The 22222-nt window shown below is 39.8% G+C and overlaps 1 protein-coding gene across 8 annotated transcripts in view; it reads right to left on the bottom strand.

The window, feature by feature from the left end:
- ATAD2B (ATPase family AAA domain containing 2B) overlaps positions 1–22222 on the bottom strand; it is a 177308-nt gene that overhangs the window by 52940 nt on the left and 102146 nt on the right. For 6 of the 8 annotated variants that reach the window (XM_073335846.1, XM_073335847.1, XM_073335845.1 and 3 more), the window contains 5 exons: positions 20351–20537; positions 14158–14343; positions 13120–13255; positions 12597–12793; positions 9600–9759 (listed from right to left, as the gene is read on the bottom strand). In XM_073335846.1, coding sequence (XP_073191947.1) covers positions 9600–9759; positions 12597–12793; positions 13120–13255; positions 14158–14343; positions 20351–20537 — 866 coding nt within the window. The remainder of the gene's footprint in view (positions 1–9599; positions 9760–12596; positions 12794–13119; positions 13256–14157; positions 14344–20350; positions 20538–22222) is intronic. The other 2 variants (XM_073335842.1, XM_073335844.1) reach the window with 1 other exon arrangement.

Here is a 22222-nt window from a genome sequence, read left to right as displayed (position 1 = left end):
ATTTGACACTGGTTATCTGAGGAGCCTGAGATTTAGTATGGGTCACCAGCTCCTTTCTTCTTTAGTACAAGAAAATAAGGGGAATAAAATCCTCTCTCTCTGACGGCTAACAGTTGAGGCTCTATCACACCCAGTTCCAGTAGAGAATGTATTTCTTGGTGCATGAGACTCATGTGACATAATTTCTTGAAAAGAGATGGGGGAAGGTACGAAATTGGAGGGTATGTCCCTCTTGGATTACCTACAAGACCCAACAGTCTGATGTTATTGCAGTCCAGACATCCGCGAAGAGAGGCAGGAACCAAAACAGGAAGAGGGGCAAGAGAGAGGGATACAGATCCACATTGTTCTGTGCCATATACCCAACCAAAGCATCAAAATTATTGCTTCTGTGACTGAGATGGTTGGATAGTAGATGACAAGGCTGTTTTTCTCTTTTGGAACCTCTCTCTTTTTCTGAACTGGCTTGATTGTTTCTGATGGTTAAAAAGATGCAGTAGTTGATTAACATTTCTGCCTAGAAGAGAACTGGGATTTATAATACTTTTTTCTAAAATTTGGGATGTAAAGGCCCAAAGATCCGAGCATGGTCCAAGAATCCTTGGAGTGCAACTTTGTGTCTGTCTTTGGACTGAACATGTCCTTCCCATTAAACGTCAAGTCTTGCACTGTAGTCTGCACTTCCTTAGAGAGTCTTGACACAGATAAACCATATGACCAAAGCTAGAGCGGACCATTGTGGGTCTAAACCCTTGAGCTTAGCCTGTTTGTAAGTATCTTGATCGAATGCTTATAAATATTTTGTTACTGTTTGGATTAGTAAATTGCTTATAATGTAGACTTTTTAGGAATGTACATAGCTATTGTATAAGTACCATTTGGTCTTTAGATTTAATAAGGAACTTATGGTTAAATTAGTGTAGTTGTAATACCCTGCATAAATAGTCATTCCAACACTGCATCAGAAGTGAATAGAAATATTCAGATCCCTAAGGGGAGAACTGGTATTTTCATTCACCCTTCTGAGATTGCTATGAGATTGTGGGTTGTCATAAATATAAAGGGAAGGGTAAACCCCTTTGAAATCCCTCCTGGCCAGGGGAAAGCTCCTCTCACCTGTAAAGGGTTAAGAAGCTAAAGGTAACCTCGCTGGCACCTGACCAAAATGACCAATGAGGAGACAAGATACTTTCAAAAGCTGGGAGGAGGGAGAGAAACAAAGGATCTGTGTCTGTCTGTATGCTGGGTCTTTGCCGGGGATAGACCAGGAATGGAGTCTTAGAACTTTTAGTAAGTAATCTAGCTAGGTATGTGTTAGATTATGATTTCTTTAAATGGCTGAGAAAAGAATTGTGCTGAATAGAATAACTATTTCTGTCTGTGTATCTTTTTTGTAACTTAAGGTTTTGCCTAGAGGGGTTCTCTATGTTTTTGAATCTAATTACCCTGTAAGATATCTACCATCCTGATTTTACAGGGGGGATTTCTTTATTTCTATTTACTTCTATTTTTTATTAAAAGTCTTCTTGTAAAAAACTGAATGCTTTTTCATTGTTCTCAGATCCAAGGGTTTGGGTCTGTGGTCACCTATGCAAATTGGTGAGGCTTTTTATCCAACATTTCCCAGGAAAGGGGGGGTGCAAGTGTTGGGAGGATTGTTCATTGTTCTTAAGATCCAAGGGTCTGGGTCTGTAGTCACCTAGGCAAATTGGTGAGGCTTTTTACCAAACCTTGTCCAGGAAGTGGGGTGCAAGGTTTTAGGAAGTATTTTGGGGGGGAAGGACGCGTCCAAACGGCTCTTCCCCAGTAACCAGTATTAGTTTGGTGGTGGTAGCGGCCAGTCCAAGGACAACGGGTGGAATATTTTGTACCTTGGGGAAGTTTTGACCTAAGCTGGTAAAGATAAGCTTAGGAGGTTTTTCATGCAGGTCCCCACATCTGTACCCTAGAGTTCAGAGTGGGGGAGGAACCTTGACATGGGTGATGGCCCACAAATACTCCACTGGCTGGAGGATTCTCTTATCAATTGGGAGGACTATTCTGCTCTGTACAGCTGGTTGCAGGATATGAAATAGCTTGTATGTTTTCTCATGTACCAGGTCCAAGGAAGCTTCCAGAGCCTCTTCTACTCTCCTAAAATAATGGATGATTTTAAGATGAATCAAGAGCTTTTAAAGAATGTAGGAGATCATGGTTTTGTCCAGTGAAGATTATGAGAAAACTTAGAGTACAGAAGTGTCATCCTGCACTCCTCCATCCTCCTCTTCAGAGACAGGCTGTTGAAACTTCACAGCCACTTGAGGTACAGGGGAAGGAACAAGTCCCTGAGGGCTTTTCCGACACAATTAAAATGCAGGTTCCTTCAGAGAAGCTGAATGATGGCTTGGGGTTCTTCAGTGTTGAGGCCAGCCAGGCCTGTATGGCCAAGGCTAGAATCCATACAGGTAGGGCACATTAGCCCAAGAACCCCAGAGTTACGAACTGATCAGTCAACCATATACCTCATTTCGAACCGGAAGTACACAATCAGGCAGCAGCAGAGACAAAAAAAAGGGGGGGGGGGCAAGGGGGGGAAACGGGGACGCAAATACAGTACAGTACTGTGTTAAATGTAAACTACTAAAAAATAAAGGGAAAACACATTTTTTCTTTTGCATAGTAAAGCTTCAAAAGCAGTACTAAATCAATGTTCAATTGTAAACTTTTGAAAGAACAACCATAATGTTTTGTTCATAGTTACTAACATTTCAGCGTTAGGAACAACCCCCATTCCTGAGGTGTTCGTAACTCTGAGGTGCTACTGTACTCCCTTTCTCTTGAAGGAGTCGGTGAAGGTGACTGAGGTTCCAGAAACTGCTGCTTGCTAGATGCCTGAGAAGGTGAAAAATCCTCCAAGAAGGGAGCTGAGCTGGAAGGTGCCACCATCCATTATAGAGAAGATGGCTTTGTATGACTCTGAACTTGGGAACCCAGCAATATATCTTTAAATGACAGACATTCTGGGCTGTTCTGGTGGAGACTGATCTAGCCAACAAAGGAGAATATTCTAATAAATGAGTCCCAGTTCAAGAGTCACTCTTATGTCAGATGTGTCCCTAAAAGAGAAAGCCAAAAACATTCCTTGTATCATGTGCGTGGAGGGTGTTGAGCTTGGTATCATAGGTAGTATTCACTCCTCATCAGGGTTGATAATCTCGGTACCATAGGAGTTGACCTCGTAGTCTTAGATGTCCTCTGACCTGGTGCCAAAGAGTTAGAGTACAGTCACCGCCATACCGGAGCTTTGGCACATGTCAGGGTATGATGTAGCTTCAATACCAAGTGACCTCATGACAAAGATTACTTTAGGGACATCTTTAAATGCAAAGCCAGTGTGAAGACTGGACTCTCCAGTGCTGCATTCATTCTCAGTGCCAGTTTGCCTGTTGCCACCTTAAGTGGATTCCTCTGTATCTGTAATTCCACCTTCCTGTTGCATGGAACTAAGGAATGGGATAGAGGCCTAGAAGTGGTCTGGAAGAATGGTTTTTACATCCATGGCAGGAGGGGTGTCTGACCTCTTCACCTGCCAAGTTTCAGAGCTCTTGTGAGAAGAAAGATGCTTCTTAGGGGGTACAGAGCTCAGAGTTATCTCCCTCATCTCCAAGGCACTTTCAGGCTGGATCTTCAGCATCAACACTAAAAATCCTGCAGCTGTGGCATGTCAAAGTCCAACTGTAATCTCACAGACTTCTCCATTAGAAAGAGTCTTAGTATGTACTCTGAAGATTTTTGAGTGCACTTCCTCAAGGCCCAGCAAATGGCACACTTTAAAGGAATCTGTTTCTCACCTAAACAAAACAAACAAGCATTGTGTCTATCCATGAGGGGATTTATCTTCCAACATGATGGACATGACTTGAAGCCTAGCGAATGATGTTCCTGCATAAAGGCCCTTGACAGTAATGTAACAGTTCATGGGCTAATTAACAGTACTAACCTAATTTTTTTTTCCAATGTGCGAACACAATTCTAAATAACTATCCTAAATAATAAAAGAAAAATATTCACAAAGAAAACAAACACCAACAGAGCTATCTATGCTAAGATAGGACACTGAATTGTTCCGACTCTCAGCAGGGGGGCTATTAGAAGACACTGAGTAGCGAGCAGGGACACGATGTACTTTATATCCACGGAAGGGAGTGGAGAGGTGTGAAGGGTGCATGAGCAACTCTTGGTGGACTCTCCTGATAAAAACATTTGACTCCTGTCCAGAAGGCATCTGTGCACCATGAGTGGGATCCACATGCACAGGAACTCATAGAAAAACTATCAGTTTGGAATTCCTACCCAAAACTGGAAACATGGAATAGTTAAATCTGCTTCTGAACTATTAAACCATCAAGTGTTCCCATTTAACTACTGGAGAGTACAGTTGAATAACATGGGAAGTCCCAACACTGTCTCAAGAAAAGAAAAATAGCAGCTATACAGTTCTATTTTACATGAAGTATAGTGTGACCAGCAACCTTCTAAGGGAATGCTCTGACTAGAGGAGTTAGCTCTTGGAACAGACAATGACCAATATAAATTAATGAACAAGTTCTTGAACAAACAGTAAGGTATCTCACAAAAGGGAGAACCTCTGAAATAACGCTAATGGATGTTATGTAACCTTAGGGGTGCTTGGTATGGAGCACTAATCTTAAATGGAAAGTTGTCACCCAAGGAAAATGAATGGATAAAAACAGAATCAAGCCAGATGTAAAAGCAGCTTCTCCCCCTATAGTAGAGGGACGTGGTTATTGCCTCCGTTTCCCTCTTGGTTTCCTTCTGCTCTGTAGTTTTCAAGCAGTTCTGGTGAGTTGAAGTGACTTGGCCTGCCAATTAGGTCATAAGTACTGTCCCCTTCCTCATATAACTAAAACGTCAACAAAACTGTCTCCCACCCTACTTCATGTTGGACCATAGCCCTTCCCCCATGCATGATTATTTCAGCTCTTTGCCAGACACAACAGTCCCTTCAGCCCTGATGTCAAAGGGGTTGGAGAAGGGGGCATTCCTCCTGCCCTGGACTCTCCCACCGTTGCACTATATTCAGTCCTGAACCCACCTGACCTCAGTCATAAGGGTCACAGTCATCTGAACCCCCATACTACAATTCCCAGGACCTCCGCAGATTACGTTTCCGAATACTGAAGCGCTGAGCCTCCAGTGACACTTGGGCTGGTGGTGCCTCGTTTTGAAGGGGCCAACACATTCTGTTAAATTGCAACTATTCCTAGGGAATGAAATGAGATTAAGTACATTAAATCTGACCCTACAGTATCCGATTTTTGCCATTAGGAACAACTCCTACCTATTAACTGGTTATGCAATTATCCAAGTCTCCACAGTCCCAAATACTGTATGCAAGCTGTACATGGAAATTCCAGGAAATTACTTCAGCTCAAAATCCAACTGGCCTAAGTAGTAAGTGCACTGTTGATGCATATAAGATTTGTATCCTAGGTTCCAATTTTTCCAAGGAACAGCACTGAATGATTAATTTCAATCAAACCAGCTAGACAGAATCTTCATCAGTAACAAAGATCCTGGAGTAATGCCTTACATTTGAATAGCAGCACCTTCTGGTTTGCAATTTGCATTTGTAAGGAGGAGGCTGAATACATTTTCCTGCCCAGGAGATCCAAATTCTTTGTCCTTGGGAGTGGACTTGTACCTCCCTTGATGTGACCTCTCATGGGCTACTGTCATGACAAGCAACTTAGGGGCAGGATGCAAATAAAAACACTTGAATCCCTACATAAATACATAATGATTGTTCATATGCTTCCTCATAGATGTCAAAGATGTTGGGGTGTTCCACAAAGCCTCAGCACGTTCCAATAGTGCATTGTTAACAGGGAGAACTACTTCTCCCAAGGTTCTAGGAATAAAATATCCACTAACTTGTGAGTGTTTCCCTAAGGCCAATGCCAATCATCTAAGGAGGTCCTCCTGTGCCCAAAAGTGTTCAGCACTGGAGAGGAAGCATCTGCTACCATTCTGTCATCTGGTGATGACAAAGATGAAGGAAGAGAGGCCACTGGCCTCCCTGGGTGCAGTACCAGACCCTGCAAGGGTTCTGAGGTAGTGTCCTCCATCTGAATCTGCAATGTAGGTGGCTGGGGAGGTGATGCCATGGATGGGTTGGGTGCTCTTGCCCAGAAGTGGGTTGAAGGTCAGGACCTTAAGAAATAAGGAACATCCTATGGATTCCCAGGCCACTGTGGATAGGGATAAGGCATTAGTGGCCAGTAGGCACTGGGCAAGAGCTCCTGTCTCTGCTGCGGGGACAGTCGTGGTCAGGATGAGAAAGGGGTTCTCAACTGCCTTTTAGACTGGGAGGGAGGACGTCAAGCTCGACTATAATGAATCCCCAAAATCATCCAGAGATAATGGCGGAGCAACCCCAGCAGAGCAAGACAGAGTCCAGCCTCATCAGAGGTCCAATGTGCTGGTTGCATCAGTCCCAAGGTTGACAGAAGTTGGTGACCTGAAGGACTGGCAAGGTGTCAAGGTTCCTTCCCCACTCCGAACGCTAGGGTACAGTTGTGGGGACCTGCATGAAAAACCTCCTAAGCTTATCTTTACCAGCTTAGGTCAAAACTTCCCCAAGGTACAAAATATTCCACCCTTTGTCCTTGGATTGGCCGCTACCACCACCAAACTAATACTGGTTACTGGGGAAGAGCTGTTTGGATACGTCTTTCCCCCAAAAATACTTCCCAAAACCTTGCACCCCACTTCCTGGACAAGGTTTGGTAAAAAGCCTCACCAATTTGCCTAGGTGACTACAGACCCAGACCCTTGGATCTTAAGAACAATGAACAATCCTCCCAACACTTGCACCCCCCCTTTCCTGGGAAATGCTGGATAAAAAGCCTCACCAATTTGCATAGGTGACCACAGACCCAAACCCTTGAACGATGAAAAAACATTCAGTTTTCTTACAAGACAACTTTTAATAGAAATAGAAGTAAATAGAAGTAAAGAAATCACCTCTGTAAAATCAGGATAGTAGATACCTTACAAGGTAATTAGATTCAAAACAGAGAATCCCTCTAGGCAAAACCTTAAGTTACAAAAAAGATACACAGACAGAAATAGTTATTCTATTCAGCACAATTCTTTTCTCAGCCATTTAAAGAAATCATAATCTAACACATACCTAGCTAGATTACTTACTAAAAGTTCTAAGACTCCATTCCTGTTGTGTCCCTGGCAAGAGCAGCCTACAGACAGACCCAGACCCTTTGTTTCTCTCCCTCCTCCCAGCTTTTGAAAGTATCTTGTCTCCTCATTGGTCATTTTGGTCAGATGCCAGTGAGGTTACCTTTAGCTTCTTAACCCTTTACAGGTGAGAGGAGCTTTCCCCTGGCCAGGAGGGATTTTAAAGGGGTTTACCCTTCCCTTTATATTTATGACACAAGGGCAATGCACTCTCATTTGGTACCAATGCCAAAAGAGGCACAGACACCGGCGTCGGTACTGATACCAATGACACAGTCTACACTATGACTATTATTGGTGCCAAAGATGACTGCTGTGCTAACAAATCCCTCAGCACTGGTACCAGTGCCAGCCTCAATTACGTACTCAACGTGATATGCAGTGTTGACGGTGGTGCTGGTCGCGGAGACACCAGTGTAATTAACCTACACAGTGCCATCGTTGTTGATAAAGTCGCAGCACTTGAATATTCCCAGACAATTGGAGAATGAGGATCCAAAAGGCAACGCACATCTGACATTGCCTGATGTGCCAGGGGACTGGACACTGGTACCAGATTCAGCAGACATCCCATGGACAGAGCCAGAGTCGACAGGACAGCCCCAAATTAATGTTGCCTCAGTATTAGAGAGCAGGTAGAAGGCCCAGTTCCATCATGTGTACCTGAGGAGTCAAGGTGCCAGTCTGCACAGATTCTGGCAGAGGAGGACTCTCTCCAAGGTCTGGAGTGGCTACTGTCTGTTTTATAGGTCCTTTTCTCAGAGGCCCAAGGAAGGTGAATGATCCCTCTTCCTCTAGAGGAGGCCTCAGAGTCTAACAGAGGAACATCGTCTTGTTATGGTTATGATGGTGGCTGAGGAGCCAATACTGTGTTTGGTGCCAACCAGGACTCATGGCATGCTGCATCAGGTGCTGCTTGAGCCTCAAGTCCCCTGCCACCTGCATTCTTAAATGATTTGCAAATAAAGTACTTTTCCTTAATGTGCCCCTCTCTAAACACTACACATGAGGATCACTATTAGGAACAGTCACCCCACACGCCAGACAGAGCTTAAATCCTGGTGAAGACATTCCAGCTGAGAAAAAAAAATAGCTACTCAGCCTAACTTTGCTAACTAAGGCACTACTAGATAACTAACTATTGTGACTATTTACAACAAAATTTCAGAAGAATGAAATACAAAATCAGGGTGAAGAAACACCACACTGAAACTCCAACTCTAGCCATGGGCAGTGAGAAGGAATTGGGGTGGGGGGGAAGGGAGGTTCAGAGCAGCAGTGCCCTTAATAGTAATGTGACAGGCCATAAAGAAAGGGCACAAGTACTGCCCCATGGTTACTGTTAGGCAAACTTTTCTGGCTTTGGTGCGCTGGGCACATGCATACCTGAGTGGAACATATCTGCAACCACTCAAAGAACTATTTCTTCTTTTGTCTCATGGTATTTAATGAAAACCTTTTAATTCACTGTTTTCATTTGATGATAGGGTCAGTTTTCCATTCATCATACTGTACTAACTAATGCTTTAAAGGGGCATTTTCTTTTTCATTTTAAAACCTGACTTGAGCTTTTGGAAGCTGTCAGATCAAACGCTTATTTAGCAACATACATCTTCCCAATGCACAATAATGCATCTTTTACAACAAATACAGAGGATGACATTTCCCATATCCGCAGGTGGACAGCCTTCACACTAACGTCCTCTTTTTTGTAGTTTTTTTTTTTTTTTTAAATTGGAAACAGCCACATGATAAACTGCCACTTAAATACATTTGCAAGACAATTCTTCCCTAATCAACTAAAACAGACCTCTTTGTTTGGGATTAGTCCTGCTCCTTCCTCCAGCCCCAGTGGTGAGTTCTTAATTTAGTGGATGAATTTGGTAGGAAGGATCATAGCTGGAGGCAAATGCATAGCACCGCAAGGTGCTGTGCAGGATTCTCCATATAACTCTGCCAAATTATGTGATGGTTTTATTATGTGGACAGATGTCCCCTGAAGACCAAGAAGCAACTACCAAATTCATTTTCACTTAGGACCTACTCAGGATTGGAACCCAATTTACCAGAAGTGAATGTTAAGTGCTTTAGCCCTACTTTGCTTACTAGTTCCTGCACACTCACTCCACCACATAGTTCCTAGAATGCTTCACGTATATTCTAACTGTCCACTTAAGAGTCTCAAGACTATTAAAAGCATTGACCTTCAAGGAACAAAATCACTTGTTTAGCTAATTTATAACACAGTATGAAGTTTGCTTAGATGCCTGAATAATAATCATACACATGATTAAACAACTATTTTTCAAGTTTAGGTAGGCCAAAACTAAATATTGCCTTACCTCCAGGGTCTTTGTCTGGATTATATTCCAATGCATTGCTACAGATGAGATCAATATCTGTTAGGAAATCCTTGGCAGTCAAATAGTTGTGTTTATCAATTTTGGTTATTACTGTTGACAGGTCCATTGGTTCTTTGATAACTTCAAGATAATCTGAAACCTACAATCAAACAGCATACTGAAGTGACACAGGGCCTTATGCATTTCATCGGCACACTTTCCCACATTATACACATATTCATGCAGCATACTTAGCACTAATTAAGAAATGTGCCAGCTCAACATTTTGATCATTCTCATTTTCAATACATCTTTAATTCAAACATTTTAAACAAAGAAATTGAAATTATAGTGCTGGTGTTAGACTGCTAAAGTTATAGTTCCTTCAGAGATTCACTGATACATCTGATTTTCAGAGCAAACTAAATTGGTGCTGCAATTAAAGCCTCTTTTTATTATATACACTGAAGATATTTTAACATTGTCCTGAACTTTAAAAATAGTGGGCCTACCCCCACAGAAAGGAGAACTGTGAAACTGTTTCTCCATTTTGTAGGTAAGCCTTTTTTGTTATTTAGGTCGTCAAATCATTAACCTTTAAAAATAATTTTCTGCAAAACATTTGCAATAATAATCTGTAGGAACACCAAATCTAAATTTCGCCACTATAAGTATTATATGGACTTTGTAGCAGGGCATTCTCAGAAGGCCCCTTGTCAGTGGAATTCACTGCCTTCTATGGTGTACCTCATCATGGGTTCAGCAGCCCTCCAGGTAGAGTGAAAGGTATTTAACTGAATTAATTGTATGATGAGGGGTTAACTCTTGGCAACAGAAGACCCCAACAGAGCTATACATATCTCAGTGAGCTACAGTTAGTATGTATTTATTATTTATTCTTTGCTCTGATTAAAACAAAGTATGCTTCTGCATGAGTGCTTCAATGTAATTAAGATTACAATCAATTTCACATGTAGGTAGGCCTGAGAGTTTGTGTAGTCCTGAATATTTTAAAATCACCCATATATTAAGGTGATGGTTGCCAAAAAAATGAAATACATTTCGATCAAACTGTAATGGCTCCAGAGGAAGAATTTTTGATTAACCAGGTAAACGTGAATTTTTAGAAATTGTAACAAAAAATATATCAACATAAATCTTAGATTAAGACCATACATCAACATCATATATAATACCTAGCTACTGGCTAAATGCTTAAATGTATATTTAAAGTGCATTTTCTATTCTAAACAGGCAGTGAAAATGGCATCCCAAGATGTAAACTGTCCAGTTTACAAGCAGAATGATATTTTTCTAAATATTACTGTTAATTCATCCTGTTAATTCATCCTAGGATCTAAAAGTCAACCTGTATTTTTTCTAGCAAGTGTATCACCACTAGTAATAGAATCTTCATGTGAAACTGCAAAATTTATATAGCAGATCAGTTAAATAAGAAAGGGAGGTCTTCTGGTTAAGGCATTAGGGACTGGGACTTGAGAGATCTGTGACAGTGCTAGGAATTAATCCCAGATTTTGCATAACCCTTTGGCAAATCACTAAATCTCATCTGTGTCAGTTCCCCATCTATAAAATGAAGATGGCAATATTCCTTCTGCATAGTTGAAAAGAATTGTTCATAGTCCTTTAACATAAACAAGTTAAGTCACAAATAACGTTCAAATATTGAATCTGGCTTGAAGCTGGAGGAGGACTGGATGGGGCCTCACATAATGCTTGTTAACTCTGCATGTAAGTTAAAGTGCAGCTCTGCTGTAAAAAATTACACTAAAAATGACATTGCAGGGTCCCATTTTTATGGTCTCTCAATGACTTACAGAACAAATGTTCCAACTGGAAGTAGAAAAGTGTTTTTTTCTTACTGCCATCCCTACAAAGTTAGTATTCTATCTGAAAGCCAAGCTACGCTCTTTCCTTTTCACACACCAGCACAGTAATAGACTTGCAGGCCAAATGATGCCCTCAGTTACAACTGCAACCCCACTGTCTTCCAATTATGTCTTTCAATGGGTCTTCACATTCATAAATAACTGGAACTTATAGATTCATAGATTCTAAGGTCAAAAGGGACTATTACAATCATTTAATCTGATCTTCTGTGTAACACAAACTACAGAACTTCCCTGAATAATCCCTAGAACATAGCTTTCGGAGAAATATGCAATCTTAGTAAACATTTCTGTTACTCTTCAATAAAGAACAGAACACAATTCACTTTTTCATCACAATGTTGGCTCTACAGGAATAAAAAACAGTAAAAGCTAGTTTTTGGTAACTAAAGAAAGCAAATACAATTAATTCCAAATACATCCTGGCAGCAGATTTGATGAATAAGGTGCTACCATTTTTATAATGCTGATTTTCAGAGTGGAAAAGCAACTTCGACTAGTACAGGCTAGAGCAGGAATCAGCAACATTTAGCACACAGCGTCAGGGAAAGCCGCTGGTGGGCCGAGACGGTTTGTTTACCTGCAGCGTCCACAGGTTCAGCAGATCGCAGCTCCCACTGGCCATGGTTCGCTGTCCCAGGCCAATGGGGGCTGTGGGAAGTAGCACAGGCTGAGCGATGTGCTGGTCGCCGCTTCCTGCAGCCCCCATTGGCCTGAGACAGTGAACCGTGGCCAGTGGGAGCTGCGATCGGCCGAACCTGCGGACGCTGCAGGTAAACAAACCATCCAGGCCCACCAGCAGCTTTCCCGGACGTGCCGCATGCCAAAGATTGCCGATTCCTGGGCTAGAGTAATACAAGTTTTTTTGCTGAACCAGTAGTGTGTCCAAAAATATGCTTCTGATCACTCTCACTGTGGTACAGAAGGTTATGACTAAGCCACCAGTGGATTACAGATAGGCAGAATTGGCTAGGTCATGGATATCAAGGATATCTGGGATAGTAATTTATTCACGCCCTTTTTAATTAATAATAATTTTTTTTCTAATAGGTTCAACTTCATTTTTTGCACATTACTGAAACAAGACCTCTTCAATATCCACCGGTTTGCTGAAGATGTTAAAGCGTTTGTCTGTAGCCAGCCTCTTGGTAACATCCCTGAGAAACAACCGCAGTTCTCTCAATGTGTTCTCCTCCTGGTCCTCCATTCGTTGCTTTTCTGTTTCTGACAGCTGACGGGGAGGAGAGGGTAATGCAAGAGGAAGAACTTCCAGAGCACAAAGAGCTAGGGAAAAAAGGCAGGAAAAAGTCAGAAAGTATTTGTAAGAGGGCATTGAACGATTACCCCTTTCTGGACTTGCACAATGCAAAGGGGGTGGGGGTGGGGATTTCCCATTTTCCTTCCCACTTTTCAAACTTGACAATTTAAACTCCTCCCCATCTTACTCAGTATAATAGAAACATGCCAGTTCTGCACACTGATAAACTGTCAGTTGTTAATGACCCTAACTGCATTTCCCAAAACCATTTAAAAAGAAAAACATTTTACAGTACAAAACTTGATTCAAACAGATTCTCGCACTACTGTGGCTTTATTGTAAAGTAGCTTACCAGCCTGTTTCCTTTTGGGGGGGTGCATTGATGCCTGATTAAGAATTAACTCCTGGAAAAATCTCAGTCTGTCTTCTTCACTTGGTCTTTGAATATAAAAAACCTCTTCATACTGGATTCTAAAGATACACTTCACCTGCAAGAAAACAACGTCATGAAGAGTCAAAGGATTCAACATGTTCTTGAACTATCTGATCAATGTATATTTTAAACACAGAGGATCAACTTTTCAAAAGACGCAAACTGGCCATACTTGAGAAGTTACCAAACTATTTCCAAAGAAGCACAACGTCTCACGAAAGCTTATGCTCAGATAAATTGGTTAGTCTCTAAGGTGCCACAAGTACTCCTTTTCTTTTTGCAAATACAGACTAACACGGCTGTTACTCTGAAACAAGGAAAATGAATAATCTGGAATTGTTATTCAAGTTTCCATAACCTGTAAGTTAAAGGGGCAGTGCAGCAACAGTTGTTACTGCAATGATAGGAGGAGGAGAAAGAGAAAAGAACTTAGAAAAAAAATTGTATGAATACCTTAAGTTTTAAAAAAACTAAAGCTACACTGTAGTCGCTGAGTCTTACACTGCAGTATAATCCAGACTAACTCCACTGACTTCAATGGGTTTTTCTGGAATTATACCAGTGTAACAGAGCAAAATCTAACACACAGTCTAGAATAGCAGGAGCTCCTTTATGGAGATAAAAGAAGATGGAGATCATTCTTAGTTGCAGAGAAAATATTGTCACTTCAAATAAAGACAAAAGGATTTCAAGTTTGTTCTTTCGGATGTTTATTGTGCAAAGATAATGATTGCAAGAATTAGTACATATGAACTAACCTTAGACTTCATGCAAGGCAATTTTAGAGCTGAAATAAAATTAATTTAGCAATTTCAATGTGAGATATTTTTAAGTAAATTATAAGAACTAGAGCATAAAGTTCTGGTTATATACAACTGTTCTACATTAAAGTGTTCTAAATTCTTAAAAGACACACATTAGTAATGCTTCCACTCTCAAAAAATATTTAACACTCACCTCTTCAGGTAATTCACTATACATGGTTTCAGAGGTAGACAGCAGAAATATAGGAGAAAATGACGGTATGTCTTGCAGCAAAGTTAGAAAAGTAGCTCTCACAGTTTCACTGACAGCTTCCCACCAGTCACCAATATGAGGCATGTAAACAATACTCGGTACAGTTCTTCGAGCTTCGCGAAAGATCTAGTAAAGAGAAACACTAGTATTTAAAATCAGAAATTAAGTATTACGACACACAGTAAAAAATGAAAACCGTTATGGGCTTAAGTGGTGCCTTCAAAAGACATCCTCTCATCAGCTTAATTACCTCAAATTACAATAAAAATGCTTTCCATTAAAGTTTTTGTTATATTGAATATATATATTTGAATTCGAATATATTGTTTGCTTCATCGAATTACTTTAAGCCAGTATGCAATGCCATCCAAAACAGCTACAAGTCAACACCCTGTTTTAATAATCTATTATAACAAAGAACCAACAAGCAAAACACATGAAAAGTTAAACTGTATCACATTTTGTAGCAGAAGAGAAAAATATGAAATGTCACAAAAAATACAAGATGAAAGGTCATACCAGCTTTTTAAGATTCGTAAGCATTATACTGGGTCCATTAAGCAGCTTTGTTTTGGTTCAGATACTTGCAAATACAGTGCACTGAGTTGGTTGCTGGTGGTTAACCAAATAGAATGTTTGACAGGAGGACTGACATTTTTCAAGAGCAAGGAAACATTTTAATTAATTAACTTTAAGTTTCGGGTTTATCTTAGAATTTTAGCAGCTTTGCTATTATTCCCCATGGCCTGCTATTTTTTCCTCATAGGAGAGCCAGTGTTCCATGCATCTGTTACATCTCAAAATTTCACCCTCTATATCCAATTCTATGACTAAATAAAAAGTCAACTCAATTACCACTTCCCTTTGTCTTCTGGCAGCCCAGATATTCTGACATCACTATGATAGTAGAGCAAGAAATAATCCAGTTTATTTTAACAAGGTCGTACCTATTTGTAATTTTTTTTAAACGTTCATTTTATTTCTGGTGGCAGATTCCTCAAGTTGTTTCTTCAGCTTGAGCTGTACTGCCCACAATAACTGATACAAACTCTTTCAACTCCTTCCTGGTGATTACTATTGATTCCATTCAGTTTGCCCAAAACACTTATAGAAAAGAATGACAACTTAAGGATTCGCAAAAAGAAAAGGAGTACTTGTGGCACCTTAGAGACTAACCAATTTATTTGAGCATGAGCTTTCGTGAGCTACAGCTCACTTTGCTGTAGCTCACGAAAGCTTATGCTCATATAAACTTGTTAGTCTCTAAGGTGCCACAAGTACTTCTTTTCTTTTTGCAAATACAGACTAACACGGCTGTTACTCTGAAACTTAAGGATTGTCTTTCTGGTCCTAAGTTTGACTCCAATCAGGAGAGAGAGAGATAAGGATGCCATTCCTTTTTTACAACATTACAGCTTTGAATCTGAACTTTGGCCTTACTTGTTTACTTCTTCCAGCCATGCCCTCTTTTAGGTGTTGAATGTAATGTTAAAAATAAAGCTATCACACACATAAATTGTTTGTGATAATTCCGCGAAGCTTCTCTTCCACACAGCTGCTTGTTAACAGCATGGGACTCCAGCCACACACTAAACTGATAATGTGTGCACAGAACACAGATTGTTTAATGAAAAGAATGTGTATGTGCGTGTGTGTATGTGCACGTGTGTAACACACACAACATTGCAACAAAACAGAAACTTCCTACTATAAGACAGGTGAAAGACTTCAGTGGCCTTCTAGTGATTCTGTCTACCATTTTTATCTGCCTTAATTGGCATGTGTAAATTAAGGTTTAAAACGACTAAATATATATTGTCAAGATCAGCAGCCTTAAAATTCAACTCACTCTTATTTCTGGTATCTGTTTACAAATAATATGCAATTTTTGGTATGAGTTTCTCTCAACACATGCTTCAATTCTTTTTTTCCCCCATTTTCATAAATTCAATCCCTTTGTTAAGTATGAAAAATACAGTGCCTCTTGTACCTCCCCAAATTTACACCATTTACTGAGTATTAGGGCTGTCAAACAATAAAAAAAAATTGCGATTAATCGCGCGATTAAAAAAATAATTGCAATTCATTGCAGTTTTAATCGCACTGTTAAACAATAGAATACCATTTATTTAAATATTTTGGGTGTTTTCTACATTTTCAAATATATTGATTTCAATTACAACACAGAATACAAAGTGTACAGTGCTCACTTTATATTATTTGATTACAAATATTTGCACTGTTAAAAAACAAAAATAGTATTTTTCAATTCACCTCACACAAGTACCGTAGTGCAATCTCTTTAGTGCAATTTAAAAATGCAGAATTTTTATTTACATAACTGCATTCAAAAACAAAACAATATAAAATTTAGAGCCGATAAGTCCAATCAGTCCTACTTCATGTTCAGCCAATTGCTAAGACAAACAAGTTTGTTTATATTTATAGGACATAATGCTGCCCATTTCTTATTTAAATCACCTGAAAGCGAGAACAGGCATTCACATGCTACTGTTGTACTGACATTTCAAGGTATTTACATGCCAGATATGCTAAGCATTTGTATGCCCCTTCATGCTTTGTCCACCATTCTAGAGGACGTTTCCAAGCTCATGATAGGTTCTGCTCGATAATGATGCAAAGCAGTGCGGACCAACGCATGTTCATTTTCATCATCTGAATCAGATGCCACCAACAGAAGGTTGATTTTCTTTTTGGGGGGGTTCAGATTCTGTAGTTTCTGCATTGAAGTGTTGCTCTTTTAAGACTTCTGACAGCATGTGCTACACCTCACCCATCTCAGATTTTGGAAGGCATTTCAGATTCTTAAACCTTGGGTCGAGTGCTGTAGCTATCTTTAGAAATCTCACATTGGTAACTTCTTTGCTTTTGTCTACTCTGCAGTTAAAGTGTTCTTAAATTGAACAACACGAGCTGGGTCATCAGCCGAGGCTGCCATAACACGAACAGACTAACACGGCTGTTACTCTGAAACCTAACAAAATATATGGCAGCATGTGGGTAAAACCACAGAGCAGGAGACATAGAATTCTCCCCCAAGGAGTTCAGTCACAAATTTAATTAACGCATTTGTAACAGGGCCTCCTTGGTCCTGCATCTGTCTCAGTCAACAAAGCTGGTTCAGCGCCCTGTGCAATTTATTTATAATTGCGTCCCACCACCTTCATAGAATACCTTGCGCCTTTACAAGCAGGGGGAGAGCAATCTCTCTCTCTCACTGCCTGCTTTCCCTCCTTTTCATTTCCTTCCTGTGCCTATGTGTGGGCTCTGGCTAATGGCTTAATTAGCCTTTCTGCCTTGGCCCACCCATTAACTAGGCACAGCTCTGTCTCATCAGCTCCAATCTGCTATGCCTGATTGGAGCTGCTGTGAACAGAGTGCTGACTCAGGGTTTCCAACCTAGAACTCTGTCACAGCATTATTTTTTTTAACAAGCATCATCAGCATGGAAGCATGTCTTCTGGAATGGCGGCCAAAGCATGAAGGGGCATATGAGTGTTTATCATATCTGGCATGAAAATACCTTGCAATGCCAGTACAAAGGTGCCATGTGAATTCCTGTTTTCACTTTACTTTCATGTAAACAAACTTGCTTGTCTGAGCAATTGGCTGAACAAGAAGTAGGACTGAGTGGACATCTATGCTCTAAAATTTTGCAGTTTTGTTTTTGAGTGCAAAAAAAATCTACATAGGTAAGTTGCACTTTCACAATAAAGAGACTGCACTACAGTACTTGTTGAGGTGAACTGAAAAATACAATTTCTTTTGTTTATCTTTTTACAGTGCAAATATTTGTAATCAAAACTAATATAAAGTGAGCACTGTACAATTTGTATTCTGTGTTGTAATTGAAATCAATATATTTGAAAATGCACAAAAACATCCAAAAATATTTATAATAAATTTCAATTGGTAGTCTATTACTGTTTAACTAGTGCAATTAAAACTGCGATTAATCGTGATTAATTTTTTTAATCGAGTTAATTTGTTTTGAGTTAATCACTTGAGTTAACTATGATTAACTGACAGCCCTACTGAGTATAGAATGACTTTTCTGAGAATTTACAAGCACATCCATTAGCGCAGGCCCACACAGCACAGAGGTATTGAGACCCAGGGACTGGCTTCCCCTGCCTTCCCTTCCCATAACCATAGGCACACTAATCCAGTATTCTAATCAATAAATCAACTGCAAATTAAAAGTCATTCACCTGAACACCTTAGTTGCTTTGTGTTGCTCCGGCACAGCAAAATAGCTGTAAACTCACCATAACTGGCCTGTATATTCTGGCATAGCAAAGGATCTGCCCTTAACAGTTAAAATTACAACAAAATATTTAAGGTAGATATTATATATTTTCAAATCATCAGAAATATTGCATGATAGCATTCCCTTTGGGTTTCAGGTTTAAAGATCATACATGAAATTTTAAATTTGTAAAAGACAAGGAAATTCCAAGAAAAAAAATGTTAAAAACAGAGTTAAGGCTTAGAGTACATAGGAGTAAATTTAGGATTAAAAAAATTACATGACATTTTACCCTTGTGTTACTAATACACTTTTAACATTAACCTTAATACTTTTAAGCAATTTTTTGTCTTGCATAGATCTAGATATCAAATGGAATCAGGCATAAGCAACTCTCAATGAAAAAACAGTATTCTTAAGCCATAAAAATATTTTAGTAATTAGACTTGATTTTCATGCTTCTTATAAGCATGAGTAATATTTGTAATGAAAGATTTCAAGAAAAGTCATGTTCTCCAGTTCTGGGTTATCTCATAAAAATACATTTATGATCACATCATATTGTAGGTGCACATCTAGTGGGTCCTCACTCCATATACCTTTACCCCCACCCACACTCTGCCCTATTCACTTCTCACTTCCTTTCTTAATCTCAGTATCCTCTCCTTCATATCTATCTCCTCCTCAATCTTCTTTTCACACAGATGAATAAGGTATCAACTGAATACTATTAACCCAAACTCCCAAACAGTGACTCTCAGACTTTTTAGGAACATAGGATGTAAATAATAAATCTGACTATTTTAAAAAGCTTTCATGAATACTTTTATGTGTTTATTTCCTTGTCAATGAAAACAGATTTCTGTGCACACACAGTTCAAACAAAGCTATAGAAACCAGTTTTCCTCAGAAGTTACAAGGTACTGCACGGCTATAATGCAGGTGTGGCGGCACATGAAGATGGAAGTCCATTCTAACAGTCCCTTGCAAGTCGTCTTCCTTTGGCAAGAATCAGTATAGGAGAATTTAGCCTTCTTAAATCCCTCAAAATTGCATCTTCCAAACTCATTTGTGGTCAGTCTAATGCTCCACTTCCTTCAACCTCAGCTCTACAAATTTTCTATGAAAACTTATCTTCTTTTGCATGCTAGACATAACCCCACTATTGCAGTTGTATGCATCCGATGAAGTGAGCTGTAGCTCACGAAAGCTTATGCTCAAATAAATTGGTTAGTCTCTAAGGTGCCGCAAGTACTCCTTTTCTTATTGCAGTTTTGTTCTCACCTGATGCAAGACTGCAAATCTCCAGGATCAGTCAAATATTTTCTCATTTGTGACAAAAATCAAACAAACGGACATCAAGAATACACCATAACTTCTGATTATGAAAACTTTTGTTTACTCTCCTTAACTGTTTTTAACGGCTCTGTTCTGCTCCACATAGGAATGTTCAACACAGAATTGACTACATGTCTTGTCTTAGTTGTCACACAGACATCCTGCTGCCCAAGCAGGACTTTGAGACTGATCTAACATATGACTTCTTCAGATATTGAACCTTCTGCTGTTATCCGACTACCAAGACAGATAAAACTGTTTACACATTCAGTGTCATTGCCATCTACATGCAGCATCAACAGAAAAATCAGAATTCCTAATTATAAAACTATAAAAACTTTAACAAAAGGTTTTTAATGTTAGCATATTAGAATGTTCCTCTGCTTTAGCTTGCAATGGCACATGCACACTGTCTTTTATCCAAAAGACCATAATTGTGCATATCATACTTTATTGGAAATAAGCTTGAATAAAACCAGAGCTGGCATCAATGCTCTATGATGCTCAGATATTATGTAGACTCACCTGTGCACATGATTCTTCAGGTGTTTTGGCACTAACTGAATAAAGTGCTGGCAGATCTAGCCTGTGTACAGAGAATTTTTCAAGAGAGTGCAATAGTGCTGGAGCAAGGTGAGAAGTTTGACCAGAACCTCTCTCTCCTGATAGCAGTAATCTTGGCCTATAAGAGGTTGGCTGGTGGTAAGCAGACCTATAACAGAAGTAATATTTTAAAAATATCACCATGCATCATTATGTATACATATATGTTTATCTATACAGAGTTCCTGGTGTTTCAGCTTTTATTTAGTAATTTTTAAAATTTTAATTCTTTTAGACTTTTTTAAAATGTCATCTCAACTCTGAAACCTGTCAACTATTATGATAATAGAGATCTTCTACTGGAGATCCTACAATGATTGTACTGTGCTAACTTTGGCATGCCTCAGTTCCAGCACTGATTACCTTAGGTCTTGTCTATACACACAGTTGCAACAGTGTAACTGATTAGAAACTGATTTAATTAATCAGTGCAAAATCTGTGTGGGTATTATTAAAATGATGCAATCCTAGATTATAATCAACTGTCTTAAATCTATTCCTTACCAAGAGAAGCTAAATCAATATAATCACTCTTAAAGCCATTTAAAGGTTCACACAAGAGTTTGCATGTGTTTAAAAATGCGGCTTTAGAGTACTGCATTTTTGCGGATTGCAGCTTGGATACAGATACAAATTGTGTATCTGTGCAGAGCTCTACACACCCGCCCAAATGGAGCAGCTGTCACCCAGCTCTCAAGCTCCAGCTTGGCTCTCTGAATCACGCAGCAGCGGGCTGCAATATGTGGCAATAGTCCGCTGGGAAATCTGTGAGTTGTAGTCCCCAGCTTGCTAGGATGGAGGAGGGAAACTATAACTCTCAGAAGGGAGTGAGCCAAGAACCACTTTGAAAGAGGTGTAGTTGTACTTTAAACTAGCAGGCAGCAAGGGAAAGCGTTGTGGAGAGAGTAGTTGTTGCCACTGTCTGTCCCGGCCGGGTCTGTGTGCGTTAGATCCATCACAGCTGCATAGGAGTGTCTGAACCCCGCACTGTGATGGCAGCCCTGCATACGAGGGCCCAGGATTGTACACTCCCTGTCCAGAGCAGGGAAGGAAATATAATAGGGGAGGAACAGGCTGTGGGGCAGGAGGTCTCTGGGGAGAAGTGGGGAGCGATAGGAGGTTGGGGGCTTGGCATAGCCCTGTGCAGCCGTTAGTAGAACGCTGCAAATCCACGGATAATTTTTGTGGATTGCGGATCGGATGCGGATATAAACACTAGCTTTAGTCATGTGTGTAGCAAGGCTTTAGCTAACAAAGGTTACTTTTTAGCAGCCCAGAAAAACCAAAAAGACAATATTTTTCATCCTTTGAAGTACCTGTCAGCTCTCTAAAAGGAAGTTTTGCTGTTTATTTTCTGGGGGGGGGTTAAGTGATAGTAGGTGAAGATATAAAATTATCTAAGTAATTTTGTCTGCTCTAAGAACAAAGTGAAATTGACTCGTCAGTTTTCAGAGTTAAAAATATTGCACAGGGGCTGTTTATTTCATGCCAATGCATTTGTAACTGCCAAGACCCCAAGATTCACCAAAGCACTTAAGAACATTCTTAAAAGTTAAGTACATTCTTAAGTCCCATCGATTTAAAAGGATTTACGAAAATGCTGAAGCACCTTACTGATTTAGGGTCTAGTATCTAGTTTAATATTTACCATATATACTTGTTCATAAGCCGAATATTTTTGGTAAAAAGTGACGCATCAAAGAGCGGGGGTCGGCTTATAAACAGACCTACACCAAAATTTGATGATTTTAAACTCTATGAAATCATTGAATTGAATATCTAATACATTGTCGT

The sequence above is a fragment of the Lepidochelys kempii genome, chromosome 3 (genome assembly GCF_965140265.1).
Source record: "Lepidochelys kempii isolate rLepKem1 chromosome 3, rLepKem1.hap2, whole genome shotgun sequence".
In the NCBI taxonomy this organism is placed as follows: Eukaryota; Metazoa; Chordata; order Testudines; family Cheloniidae; genus Lepidochelys; species Lepidochelys kempii.
The sequence above is the reverse complement of the archived record's forward strand: the minus strand, read 5'-3'. Positions and strand labels throughout refer to the sequence as shown.